Consider the following 13,672-nt stretch of genomic DNA (forward strand, 5'->3'; position numbering starts at 1 on the left):
GCCTGGCACACCGGCATGCTCAGAAACTAGTCGCTGAATGACGGGTGTCCTCGAATACCTCACCTCTGCAGCCAGAGGTCTCTAAGCGTACAACACATTGTTTACTTCCCCGTCTCCACCCTCCCGTCTCCCCCTTACCCCCCAAGTCCACATTCCTAATTCTGCCGCTCTGGGCCTTCCGACCCATCCCGTGGGCTCATGCCACCCACCCCGACTCCACTCAAAACCACAAACCAAGGGGTGCATGGGTAGTTCAGCGGTTAGAATGCCTACCTTCCACGCGGGAGACCCAGGTTCGATTCCCAGACCACACACCCAAACACCCACCACCACCACCACAAACCACCCCTCCCAACCCCACCCCTTCATGCCCTCTGCCTCCAATGCCCTCCCTCCCCCACCTATCGGACAACTACTTATTCTCGAGGAGCAAGAGCCACTTCCTCCAGGAAGCCGTCCCAGATCTCACGGCTGAATTAAACACTCCTCCTTCCTGCCTCCACGGGCCCCTACACATCTGTGCACCAGTCTGTGCCCCCAGAACGGGGCTGCTTCCTGGGCCCTAGGCCAATGGAGCAGGCGCACAGGGCAGGTTCATGAGTGACTGTGTGGCCAAATCCCTGGACCTCAGCCTCTACCCACACTAATTTATGAGAGGGGGGAAAATAGTCTTTATTGATAAATACTTTTACAATTAAATAGAGTAGTGTTTTTTCTGGGGGGGGGGGGGGAATAAAAACTCAAGCAGAATCTCAGCCTCTCTCCGCCCTGGTTCCTAGCTCCCGGCTTCAGACTTCTTGCTGGGCCCCTTGGATGACAGGAACTTGCTGGGCAGTCCAGGCCTGCTTGAGCCCTTGGGGGCCTCCATCTTGCTGCCCAGACAGGCAGGTGCTGTCTTGGACCCATTGCCGCCCTTGCCCTTCGGAGGAGCAGCTGCTTTGGCTTTTGGCTCCTCCCCAGGCCCTGGGGCAGCAGCTTCCTTAGGTGCCTTAGCTGTGGCCGCCATCTTCTTTTGGGTCTGGGCAGTAGCACGATTCTTGCCCTACAAGAAAGCAAAGCAGGAGCAAGGAGGCAGAGCGGGGCGGGGCTGGATACACAGCTTGGAGCCCACCAGAGCTGGGTGGCTTGGGACACATGACATCACCTCTCTGAGCCTCGGTGCCTCCTCTGTGAAGTGGGGTTGGCAGTCTTCCAGGAAATGGGAGAAGAAGGTGGCCTGAACTTGGTGGGGAGAAAGTATCCCCTCTGTTCTGGCAGTCCCCCCTGGGAGCTGGGTGTGGGACACCGAGGCTCTGGCCTGCTGAAGGTGGGGACGGGTGCCAGAAGTGGACCAGGTAAGTTACGACAGGCACCTACCTTGGTGGCCGGGGCTTTGGAACTCTTGCTCCTAGCTTTTGTTTTACCGTGGACCTCAGCATCTGTGGGAAGGAGGGGTCGTGTAGGGAAAAAAGACTCAAGAGGAAAGTCCGGGGTCCCAGGCCCCACTCTGACACTTAACGGGCCAAGTCCTTGGCCGCTCTGAGTCTCAGTGTCCTAGCCTGTAAACTAGGGCTAACATGCAGGGCGGCGGGGGTGGCGAAAGGACAGTGGATCTCTATGGCTTACTTCACACCAAGCGCCTCGGCAGACGTTCTTCTCCTCACCTGCACAAGGTCTCCTATCAAGTCTATTTGCCATCTTCCCCTTGGCAGCCAGGAGACATTTCAAAAAAAAAATAATTCTGACCCTAGCTCTCCCCTGCTCAGAAGCCTTCCCTGCTGTCTCCTTGCCTCCAGGTGGTGTCCAGACTCCTGGCTGCCCATCCTAGCCTCCTCCTTTTGCTCCCACGTCCCCCTCCCTGCACAGAATTATCTGTGGTTCCTCAAAAGCTCCACCTTAGAAACCCAAGTGTCCATTAACAGGTGAACGGACATACAAAATGTAGTACATCCATGCAATGGAATACTAACTGGCTATGAAAAGGAATGAAATTCTGATATATACTACAACATGGATAAACCTTGACGACCCATGATGAGTCAAATAAACCAGATACAAAAGGACAGCTATTCAATGATTATGTTTATATGAGACATTTAGAATAAACAAGTGGACAGAGACAGGGAGAGTAAAATTACCAGGGGCTGGGGGGTGGGAAGGGGAAATGAAGAATGAACAGGCCCAGAGTTTCCAATTTCGGTGATGACAAGGTTTTGGTAACGGATGGCAGCCCATCACAGGCAAGGTGAGAATGTCAATGAGTTGTACACTTAAAAAAAATGGTTTTACGTTATATATGTTCCCTACAATCTTAGGGGTAAAAAAGCCCTCCACTTTCCCTATGCCTCCAGGTCTTTTGTCCATGCTGTTCCTCTGCCCGGGACACCTCCTCCAGGAAGCTTCCCAGACCTTAGCCTCAGGCATGAGTCATACTGCTCCCTGGGTTCCTGTTGACTCTATGAGTCCCAGTTCACAAACTTTAAGTGTCTGCCCTTTGCCACACCACACAACCCCCACCTGGCCACATTCCACCAGCTACCTTCCCAGGTCAAGCTGAGTGCTTGAGATACATTGAACAGATAAGGAACTCCCTCTCCAGAGCTGGGCCGCCCCCCACCCCGCGATCCACCGGGAAACACCATCACCCAGGCCCCCTCCGCCCCCTTGCATACCCACCTTTGGCCTCTGCCTTCCCACTGAGCCCAGCCGCGCCGCTGGCCTTGTCTGGTTTGGGGTAACCCTTCCTGGTCTCACCCAGCTTTGACGCCTTGGCCTCGCTGCCCATCTTGAGGGCCTTCCCCTTGGCTGGCCCCGGTCTGGGGGGAGCCTTCTTCGCCTCATCTGGCTTCTTGGGGACCTTTTCCACCTGGCCTGGGTTGGGAGGTTCCTTCTTTGCCTCACTTGGTTGCTTGGAGCCCTTCCCTCCAGGCTTGCTGAGAGCCATCACGGTGGATGTCTTCCGGAGCTGGGTTTTCCTTTTCCTCTGGGGAACTAACTGGAGAAGGGGAGCGCGGGATAAAACTGAGAGCAGCAGTTCCTAGCGCCTCACTCCCCTGTGCCCCACGCAACACTCAGGGAAGTAGGGAGAACGCACAGGGAGAAGACGCACAACCTGGACTAGTTCCCTGGAGACCTACTGAAGCCTGGTGTCCTTACCCCTCTAACCTTCCCAGAGGGCTGCGATATAGGTGTTTGGTCATTTAGGAATCAGGCTCCGAGAAATGAAGTGACTCGCCCGAGGTCTGGCTCCTTCCCTTGGCACCTCAAGCTCACCAGCCCCATCTACCTGGCCTTGCCATATCTTGTGTCTGAGCTCTAACCCATGTCCAAGAGTTCCATAAGGGACTTCCTGCTGTCAGTCACACGGTTATCACAGGGACTGGCACATGGTAGGCTGAGAAAGTTCCAAAGTGTTCCACGGCAACTATCAGAGGCAACTGCCAAATGTGCCAGACGTTGGGCAAGATTTCGGGGCATAGCAATGACCCCGTGTCTGGGTCCCTGAGATTTTCCCGATGGCAGCTGGCACTCACAACACTAGGGTTCAGTTCTGTCCCCAATCTGCCCTCAGCCCTGGCCTGGTCCCTTCTGAGAGCCTCATTTCCAGGATGAGGGGACAGAATGGCAGCACAGGGAAGGGCCAGGCCTTGTCCCGGGTTTGTAGCCAGAAAGCAGGGCTTCCACCCCAGCGCTGTGTCCTTCTAGTGCCTGGGCCCCTATTTGCCTCGTCTTTGGTGAGGGATTCCAGGCACGAGCTGGGGTTGCCAAGGACCCGGAGCCCAACCAATGTCATCCCCAAGCTCCCAAAACTCCCTAGCCTGGTGGCCAGAGGTGAACCCCCACAGGTGAGCTGGCTTTCTTGGAGAAGGGGGTGTCCCAGGTCAGCCCTCGGGAAGGACAGGAGGAGGAGGCAGGAGGAGACACACAGCGGGGGCCACCGAGGGTGGCACTGGGACTGCTGCTCCATCCGTCCATCCGTCCATCCCCGGCCCTCGCCCCCCTCCCCGCCTCACCTTGAAGCTGCCGGTGGCGCCTTTGGCCTTGGAGTTGAGGGGCCTGACCAGGAGGCCGCGGTGGATGCCCTTGGCCAGCGCCTGCTTCAGCAGGTACTTGAGCCGGATCAGGTCCACCGTGGGGTACTTCTGCACGATGAACAGCTTGATGGCGGCCACCGAGGTGCCCTGGTGCCGCTCCCGGGCCTGCAGCGCCTCCAGTACCATGCGCAGCATCGGGGGGTGGCGGCGCAGCCCCCTGCAGCTCGGGCCTGGGGGAGGGAGGGGGAGGAGTGGGGGGAGGGCCAGCAGCACGTGACCCAGGGCACCTGCCTCTCTCCAATCGCAAACGGGACTGGGCAAGGAACGACCGGGTTGAGGCAGGTGGCCCAGCCAGGACAGGTCTCGCACGCAGCCAGTGCCACCCGGCGCCCGCCTGAGAGATGGCCTGGGGCGGGCCGTGTGCCCATCGCCAGCCACGGCCTCCCAGACCCCGCGTGGGGCCCATCACTCTCGACTCTGGGTGCACCGCAAGGGGTCACCGCATCAGTCTGCCAACTTCCGGATCTGCTCGAAAGTTTTCGTAAGAAAAAGTTACAAAAGAATTCTAGCCCCAGGTACATACCCGGGAGAAATGGAAACACAGGCCCATCCACACGCAGGCCTGCACGCGGAAGCTGGCGGCAGCACCACTCACAGCTGCCAGACGGGGGAAACCACCCGCCGTCCGGCAGCAGGTAAATGGGTCAACAACAGGCGGTACCAGCGTGCAGGGAAATATTAATATTATTCTGTCGTAAAGAGAGATGAAGTTCTGGTCCACGTGACAACATGGGTGGAGCCTGAAGATATCACAGTAAGTGAAAGAAGTCAGCACAAAAGGCCGCATAGGATCCCATTTATAGGAAATCCAGAGACAAAAAGATGAGTGGTGGCTTAGGGCTGAGAGACAGGGTGTGAGCGTGTGAGCGTGTGAGGGTGTGAGCGTGTGTGTGTGTGTGTGTGTGTGTACAGGGGGGTGAGCATAGGGGGATGGAAGGGGCTGTTGGGGAGTAACTTATGGGTTCAGGGTTTCTTTGGGGGGGTGATGAAAATATTGTAGAATTGGATTGTGGTGATGATTACACAACTCTGTAAATAATACTAAAAACCACTGAGCTGCACACTTTCAATGACTGAATTGTATGGCATGTGAATTACATCTTAACAAAACTTAGCTTTTAAAAAGTTACCCAGGAGGTGGGAAAGGGGGGAAGCCGGAAAAATCATCTGTCACCGTAAGACACACAAAAGTGATTGGAACATGAAACGCGATTTAAACACAGCGATTTAAAGACATTTTAGAATGTTAATTTCTGATCAATTTGCAAGATTTTAAAGACTCAAAAATGAATCGATTGGCTAAAAATACAGTTAAAAAAAAAACAAATTTCAAGGCAAAAAGTAAACCCACCTAAAAACTCTAGAGAGGAGCAAAAATTGTAAAAAAAATCTAATCCCTGTTGCACCCTGGCCAGGAGGAGCCCAGGGTCTGGGAATATTTATTTGGGGCCAAAGCCTGTGGTTTGGTGGAGCCCCTGCTTGCTCCCCTCTCTGGGCCACAGTCTTTCCATCTGGACCACGGGGATGGGAGTCTCTAAGGGGGGCTGGGCCCGCCCAACTGCAACATCTCTCTCCTGCGTTCCCTAACCACGCCCTGCACAACACCCCCAAGCCCACCTCTCCCCTCCTGCTAACCCCTGACCCTCCAGCAGGATTCAGCCCCTCATTTGGTAGTTATTAAACACTTGCTGTATACCTGGATGTCCAGAACAGAACTCGCACCTCCCCCAAGCCTGCTCTCCATACTCTCTACCCAGGAACAGTGGTCCCCTCAGAACTCCCCAGACATCCAAGCGTTCCTTTCGCTCTCACAACCACTCTGTCCATCCCAAAGTCTTCTCTCTCTCCCCCGAGCCCTCCTCTCTCTCCATCCCCACGGCCCTAGCCTCCTCTCTGCTGCCCTTCTCCTTCTGTCCCATTCTCACTGCATCTCACATCTCTCATCTGCTGGCATAAAACTTTCCATGGCTCCCTACTGGCCTCAGCATAAGAGGCCATGTACCCAATAAGGTGAATGGAGCTTAAGGGCGGCATGTTGAATGAAATGGCAGGAACAAAAAGACAAATATCATCACGCCTTACTCACATGGACTATAATGTACAAACTCAGAACTGAAGTTGAGAGCATGGGAAACCAGATTGGGGCCTATTGTAAAGGTTCTTAGATCGCAGGCTCTTACAGTAGTCATATATTCAGGAATTGTGCCTATTATGTCTAAATTCTGAGATACTGAGCCATTTGGGTATAACTTGGTTGTTCCCTGAGACTTCAGGTATTTATGTGACACCTGAGACCCAGAGTTGGAGCTCTGAAGCCCCATACCGGAACTGTTTACAAAGTTGAAGGGTGGGCGGGCCACGGTGGCTCAGCAGGCAAGAATGCTCGCCTGCCATGCCAGAGGACTCGGGTTCAATTCCTGGTGCCTGCCCACGTTAAAAAAAAAAAAAAAAAAAAAGTTGAAGAAATGACCAGACTTTGATTAGAGATCTGAAAGAAGCTAATCTGGAGAACTGAGCTGTCACGGGAAGCAGCTTGGCCCAAGGAGACCCTGGCAGAGGAGAGAAGAACGACATCAGTCCCAGCTGACACCTGGGGAGACTGGTTTCCAAGACCAAGGATGTGAAGCCCCACCTGAGAGCTGGTCTATCTACGGCTGAACCCGCGGATGCTGCAGATCCAAGAAGCCCACGGAGAGGATGTTGCCAGGCTGGGGACAGCTTTGAATGGACGACAGAAAATACCATTAGACCAAGTCAAACTCATGGGATATTCTGTCCTTGGAATTATCTCCTTTTCACTGGGCCAACAGATTTCCAAAGTAGGTAAACCAGCCTTATATTGGAATACGATGCCATCTAGGACTCTCACTGATGGAGAAGTAAATGTCTGGATTCAAAGCTTCAAAAGACAGGCTGACTCTCTTGCTAGGGGCTAATGCAGTGGACAACAGTAAGTTGATGCCAATGCTCATTTACCAATCTGAAAATACGAGAGCCCTTAAGAATTATGTTAACTCTACTCTGCCTGTTCTCTATAAATAAAACAACAAAGATTAGATGATAGTACATCAGTTTACAACATGGTTGACTGAATATTTTAAGCCCACGGATGAGCCCTATTACTCAGAAAAAAATATTACTTTCAAAATGTTACAGTTCATGGACAATTCACCTGGTCACCCAAGAGCTCTGATATGATGTGACATTACCGTTTCGTGCCTGTGAATACAACATCCATTCTGCGGCCCATGGATCGAGGAGTAATTTCAAATTTCAAGTCTTATTATACAGGAAATATGCTTCATAAGGTACATTCATAAGGTGTCACAGAGAGTGATGCCTCTGATGAATCTGGGCAAAGCAAACTGAAAACCTTCTGGAAAGGATTTGCCATTCTAGATGCCATCTAGAATATTCGTGATTCATGGGAGGAAGCTTAAATATCAACATTAACAGGAATTTGGAAGAAGTTGATTGCAACATCCACGCAAAGTCATGGATGACTGAGGGGTTCAAGACGTCAGTAGAGGAACTTACTGCAAATGTGGTGGAAATAGCAAGAGAATTAAAATTGGAAGTGGAGACTAAACACGTGACTGAATTGCTGCAATCACATGATAAAAACTGAATGGATTAGGAATTGCTTCTTAAGGATGAGCAAAGAAAGTGGTGTCTTGAGATGGAATCTACTCTTGGTGAAGATGCCGTGAACGTTGCTGAAATGACAGAAAAGGGCTTAGGATATGATATCAGCTTAGCTGATAAACTAAGCAGCAGGGTTTGAGAGGATTGACTCCGATTTTGAAAGTTCTACTGTGGGTAAAATGCTCCCAGACGGCATCACGTGGTTCAGAGAAATTTTTCATGCAAGGAAGAGTCGGTCAAAGTGGGAAATTCACTGTTGAATTCAGCAACCACCCCCTGAACAGTCAGCAGCCAACAATATCGAAGCAAGACCTTCCACCACCTAAAAGGTTACAACCTGCTGAAGGCTCAGATGATGTTTAGAAATTTTTTCAATAAGTATTTTTAATTATAGTTAAAAAAAAAAAAAAAGAAGAAAGAAGCTGATCTGGACAGGACTAAGGTAAATCAGAATACAAGGTAAAGGACAATACGGTCCATATTTTAAAACTTCAACTTCTGTGTGAGACCAAAGAGAAGGATGTTTATTTGGAGTAAAATTTGTATTTTGAGTAATGCGTTACCTAATTTAACTTGTATTGTCAGTTTAGTTGAATGCTATAAATACAAGGAATCTTGAATAGGGCATGAGATCTTGTCAGTTTGTCCAGGTTAGTGTCACCCTGATATGTCCCAGAGTAATTTGGGTAGTGTATAAAGAAGTATTTGCAAAGTGCCCCTGGGGGCAGGAAGGAGGAAATACTAAATTTCCCCATTTGGGGAAATCCTGATATTCTTGCAAATAGTGTAGATGACCAAATCAATAGGCCAGGCCCTCAATCTTGGGGTTCACCCCTACGAAACTTATTCCTGCAAAGGAGAAGCTAAGCCTACTTATAATTATGCCTAAAAGTCACCCCTAGAAGCTCTTTTGTTGCTCAGATATGGCCTCTCTCTAAGCCAACTCAGCAGGTGAGCACACCTATGCAGGTGTCCCTCCTATGTGGGAGGTGACTCCCAGAGGTGTAAATCTCCCTGACAATGTAGGACAGAATTCCTTGGATGAGCCTGGACCTGGCATCATGGAACTGAGAATGCATTCTTGATCAAAAGGGGCAAGAGAGAAATGAGACAAAATAAAGTGTCAGTGGCTGAGAGATTTCAAAAAGAGTCGAGAGGTTATCCTGGAGGTTATTTTTATGCATTATACAGATATCCCTTTTTAGGTTATGATGCATTGGAGTAGCTGGAGGGAAGTTCCTGAAATTGTTGACCTGTGTCCCAGTAGCCTTGATTCTTGAAGACGATTGTATACTGATATAACATTTACAATGTGACTGTGTGATTGTGAAAACCTAATGTCTGCTGCTCCTTTAATCCAGGGTATGGACAGATGAATAAAAAATAAATAATGTAGGGGGGATAAAGAATAAAAAATTGGGTAGATGGAAATACTAGTGGTAATGAGAGGGAGTAGTAAGGGGTATGGGATGCATGAGTTTTTTTCTTTTTATTTCTTTTTCTGGAGTGATGCAAATATTCTAAAAATGATCATGGTGATGAATACTCAACTATGTGACGATATTGTGAGCCACTGATGGTACACCATGTATGGACTGTATGTGTGTGAGGATCTGTCTATAAAATACATATATATATATATATACACACACACACACACACACACACACACATAAAAGAGGGAATCATTTTGGAAAAAGCTCAGAACCCACACAAACCCGGACATTTGGAAATGCAGTAAGATAACACCCGGGGGGAAGCTGTTTGAAAGCACAAACTAGAAGAGGAGGTCAGCAGAGTCACCCAGGTGCCTTCCCAGGTGACAGAGGAATCTTGAATGCCATCAGTCTTTTCTTCAGAGTCAAGGTATCCTTTTCTGGATGCCTTAGTTTGGACATTTTTATGGCCATAGAACTGTAAACCTGTGACTTAATAAATCCTCTTTATAAAAGCCCCCTCCCCCCAAAAAAAGAGTCCATATACCCAAACATAGCCGTGGATACCTAGTCTGACCAGCCCCTGCCCACCTCTCCCCACTCCAATTGTGCCCTCTGCCAGAAGGAAGGCTCACAGCTCCCCAAATGCTCCATTAGCTCTCTCACCTCTGGGCCTCTGCCCATGCTGTTCCTTCAGCCTGGGATGATCTCCTCCTTTTTGGTCACCCAAGCAACTCTCACACATTCAAGAAGGGCCAAAGAGCACCTTGATTTGGACCCCTCCCTGGCCTTTCCAAGCAACTCCACCCTTGCATTCCCACAGCACCTGGAACACCCTCCCCCCAAGGACATTTTGTAAATGCTCAGAATTTAGCCCTTTGTTGAGACTTAGCCATCCTTTAGGGGTTACCTCCTCCAGGAAGCCTTCCCTGACCTCCCAGCTTGGGTTGGGCTCTTCAAGCCCTCTGTGTTACCTCCCTTAAAGCACCCGACACATTATTCTTATCCAGGTGGTTTCTATTAACAGTTTCCCCCATCAAACAGGTAAAAAAAAAAAAAAATGGATCTGGTTAACCCTGAGTCATGGTCTATTGACTAAAAAGTGGAATGCAGCCTTGGATCCACAGGCCAGCCCCGCATTAAACACTTGTTGCTTTTGTTTCTCCAACTAGCCGCCCTGCAGCTGCAGCCCCTGCTGCCATTCTTCCCCGGACGGCGAGGGAAATGGGTTCCAGCTGGAAGGCCCTGTTCTGCCCTTCTCCTCTGGGCAAGGCCAGCCTCAGCCCCCAGGCCCAACCTGGGGATGGGTGCTGCCTTTCCTCGCTCACCTGGCTTCACAACCTTGGTGGACCCCACTGAGGCAGCCGAGTTGTCGCTGGAAGCATTGGACCCCACTGAGGAGGACGAAGAGTCGCTGGAAGCATTGCTCCCGGAAGCATTGCTCCCAGAAGCCATTGCAGAAGGAGAAGCAGACGGTAAGTTCTGCTCCTCTAGCCGCAAGGCTCCTATCTTATATACGTGCAGCCCCGCCCCCACATCAATTAGCCTCTGATTGGGCGCCGCCTGCTGATTGGGGGTGGGGTGGGGCGGGGCACTGCAGCCCGGCCTTCCCACTCCGAGCCCAGGTTCATCATCTTCCTGGTTCCACTCAGACTCAGCCCTACCAGCAAAACGATGAGGGCTGGGGCGGGGGGTGGAGGTGTGACCCCGTGGAATCGGGTCTTCTTCCATGTCTCCTGCAGATTTGTCTGAGAGCCCTGGAGACCCTCTACACAGTTTCTCGTCTCTTCTTCCATCAGCTGGGACGCCCACCCTTCCCGCCCCTCTGCTAGCAGGGATTGGAGTGCTGATGGTGAAATCGGAGGCACCTGGGTTGCTAAGGTGGCCACCGAGGCCCTCCAATCCCATGCGGTGGGCAACAGGCTGACCTCACCATTTGCTCCTGTTTCGGGGTCACTGCTAGCTGCAGTTCCCCAAATATGCTAGTAGTTGGAAGTTGACCAGAGGAGTATGCCTGGAGCAGTCACCCCCAGATCAGGTATGAATGGAGCAGATACCCCCAGATCAGGCCAGCCCTGTCTCCTTTGATTTTGGTTTTTAAGAAAGGAATCCCTAAGGGGTGAAAGGGCAATTTTAAAATAAAATCACTGAGCCAAGGCCCTTCTAAAGACGGCGTCCATTGGGAAATGAGGCAAAGAATATGTACAGGCAATCCATCAGAAAGGCAGATAAATAAAGGGAAATATGCTCAACCGCCTTGGTATTCAGGGAGATTCAAGTAGAAAACAATGATGAGATACTATTTTTGCCCATCAAATTGACACAAATTGAAGACAGAGCGTTGGCAAGGATGCAGGGAGCCAGGCCCTGGCAGCCCCTACTAGGGAACAAATCATCACAGGAGCTACTTTGGGAAGGTATTTCTTGGAGCCCAGAGACTCCACTTACAGGATTCTGTCCTGCAGACATGCACACACAGATATACCTATGAGGATATCTGTTGGTGCATTATTTGGAAAAGAAAAACAAATTAGAACTAACCTCCAAGCAAATCACTTGGAACCTGGTTAAACGACTCCCTTTCTGTAGAATATTCTGCAGCCACTAGAAGTAGTGAGGTGGGTTAGAATGGGGTGAGATTTTATTTCACATGCTACAGAATGACAAATAATTAAGTGTGTATCCATTTTGAGCATCAAGGATATGAAGAAATAAGAAGCAAGCTCCCTCACACATACTGGTGGGAGGGAAAACTGGTAAGTTATTTTAGAAAGCAATTCAGCAATGTCCTATATGACTAAAGATGCACTCACCCTACAGTCTTCCCATTCCACTCTAGGCACAAACCTGAGAGAAAGTCTTACACTTACCTCAGGTACAGGGTTCAGTGATAAGCACAATGGCAAACACTCAGAACAACGTAATGTGCCTCAAGAGGAGAGCACATAAATAAACTGTGGCCTGTCCGCGTGGTGGAATAGTATACAGCAGTGAAAAATGTACGGGTAGGTTTGTATATATCGAATATGCTCCCATTTTTGCAAAGTAAAAACTCTGTGAGTGTGTGTGTGTGATAGAGAGAGAGAGAGAGAGAGAGGACACAGAAGAAAATTTGAAAGAATTCCTACCACCATACTAAGGTAATAGCAGTGGTTACCTCTGAGGAGGGCATGGGATTTGAAGGGGACGGGTTCAAAAAGGACTTGCCTTTTTGGTCTGGACCACACAGAGAAAAAAATTCTTGGAATTTTTCCAGGGGACTCTCCATTGCCAGAGGTCTAGATGAAGGAAGGCCATGACCATCAAAGTGTTCTAAAGTGAAATCAGATCTCACTCCCCTGTCTAGTAATTTTCATGGCTCCCCATTGCCCTTGGGTGAAAGTTTGAGCTCTTCAGATGGGTTTACAGAGGCTCACTCCCCCACTGAAATGCACAATTCAGCCACATTTGTGATTCTTGGAATGGGTTATGTGCCTTCTGCGTGGTAGACTGATGTCAGAACGGCCTGATTTTTCACTCTTCCCCATAACCCACCCACTTGCAATATGATGTTAAAACTCCTCCCCCACGTCTTAAATCTGGGCTGGCCTTTTGACTTGCTTTGACCACTGTAATAGGGTGGAAGTGTGTTATGCCAGTTCCACTGCCTTGCAAATGAATAAGCCATGGCTAGCCTGCTGGTTGCCAAGAAACCTGTGGCTCAGTCACCCCTGCCATGCAGCCAACAGCCAGCCAGCAGCCAGTTGACCACAGATGCTTGAATGATCCCAGGCCAAGATCAACTGAGCTCAGTCAGATCAGCAGAGTTGTCAGGCTGACCTGACCCAAGGAATTGTGCAATAATACATGGCATTGTTTTAAGCCATAGTTTAGGGGTTGTTTGTCACACAGCATAAGCTAATTGATACACTCTGCCTAGAGGGCCCTTCCTTACCCCTCAGCTTCCTCTCTGGACTATTTCCCTTTCATCGTTTAGGCCTCAGTGTAGACATTGCTTCCTTAAGAAAGTCTTCTGTGGCCTCCTAGGTTAGAGCCTGTTCCCTGGGTACCACCAGCCCCTGGGCTTCTTCTCTGGGAGCACGTGACACTCCAAATTACAGCTATGCCTTAACTGTCTCCTGCATTAGCCCTTGAGCTCTGGGAGGGCAGGACTGTGTCCTTTTCGTTCCAGGAGTATCCCAGCCCAGGGCCTGGTACACAGTAGGTGTTCAATACATGTTCTTTAATGTGGAAGCCCCACTGCCAGAGCCCCGTGTGGCTGAGTGGAGAGTAGCCTGAAAACCGTCTGTTGGAGCAGCACTAGTGCAGGAGATGAACATGAAGCAAAAAGGCAAATGAAAGTTGGTGCAAATCAGGGCAGCAATTTTGATCACATTTGTGGGACAGTTCCAAGAATCAAGAAATAGAGACGCACTCAGCAATATAAATATTCCCACGAGCTTCATTTGAAACTCTGCTCCCAGGCTGTGCCAGGATAGAGTTTTGCTTTCGGAGGGAAGAGTTCTAAAATGCACTGCG

General features: G+C 50.1%; 1 protein-coding gene across 2 annotated transcripts; it reads right to left on the minus strand.

Annotated features, from left to right (window-relative positions):
- Positions 1–720: 720 nt before the first annotated feature.
- Positions 721–10,634, minus strand: H1-8 (H1.8 linker histone). 2 transcript variants are annotated; one of them, XM_077115093.1, is made up of 5 exons: positions 10,483–10,634; positions 3,993–4,243; positions 2,656–2,974; positions 1,357–1,418; positions 721–1,042 (listed from the first exon to the last, which is right to left on the minus strand). In XM_077115093.1, the coding sequence occupies exons 1-5, from the start codon at positions 10,607–10,609 to the stop codon at positions 776–778; spliced, it is 1,026 nt and encodes a 341-aa protein (XP_076971208.1). In that variant the 5' UTR covers positions 10,610–10,634; the 3' UTR covers positions 721–775. The 2 variants fall into 2 exon arrangements, with proteins under 2 accessions (XP_076971208.1, XP_076971209.1); XM_077115094.1 differs by lacking the exon at positions 10,483–10,634 and adding an exon at positions 4,597–4,697.
- Positions 10,635–13,672: the final 3,038 nt, after the last annotated feature.

This window comes from Tamandua tetradactyla, chromosome 9 (genome assembly GCF_023851605.1).
Source record: "Tamandua tetradactyla isolate mTamTet1 chromosome 9, mTamTet1.pri, whole genome shotgun sequence".
Lineage (NCBI taxonomy): Eukaryota > Metazoa > Chordata > Mammalia > Pilosa > Myrmecophagidae > Tamandua > Tamandua tetradactyla.

Coding starts and splice junctions, on each gene's coding strand:
- H1-8 (XM_077115093.1), bottom strand. CDS start 10,609: ATGGCTTCTGGGAGCAATGCTTCCGGGAGCAATGCTTCCAGCGACTCT. Junction 4,244..10,482: donor CACCAAGGTTGTGAAGCCAG/GTGAGCGAGGAA, acceptor TCCCTCCCCCAG/GCCCGAGCTGCAGGGGGCTG. Junction 1,043..1,356: donor CCAAAGCCCCGGCCACCAAG/GTAGGTGCCTGT, acceptor GCTTTCTTGTAG/GGCAAGAATCGTGCTACTGC.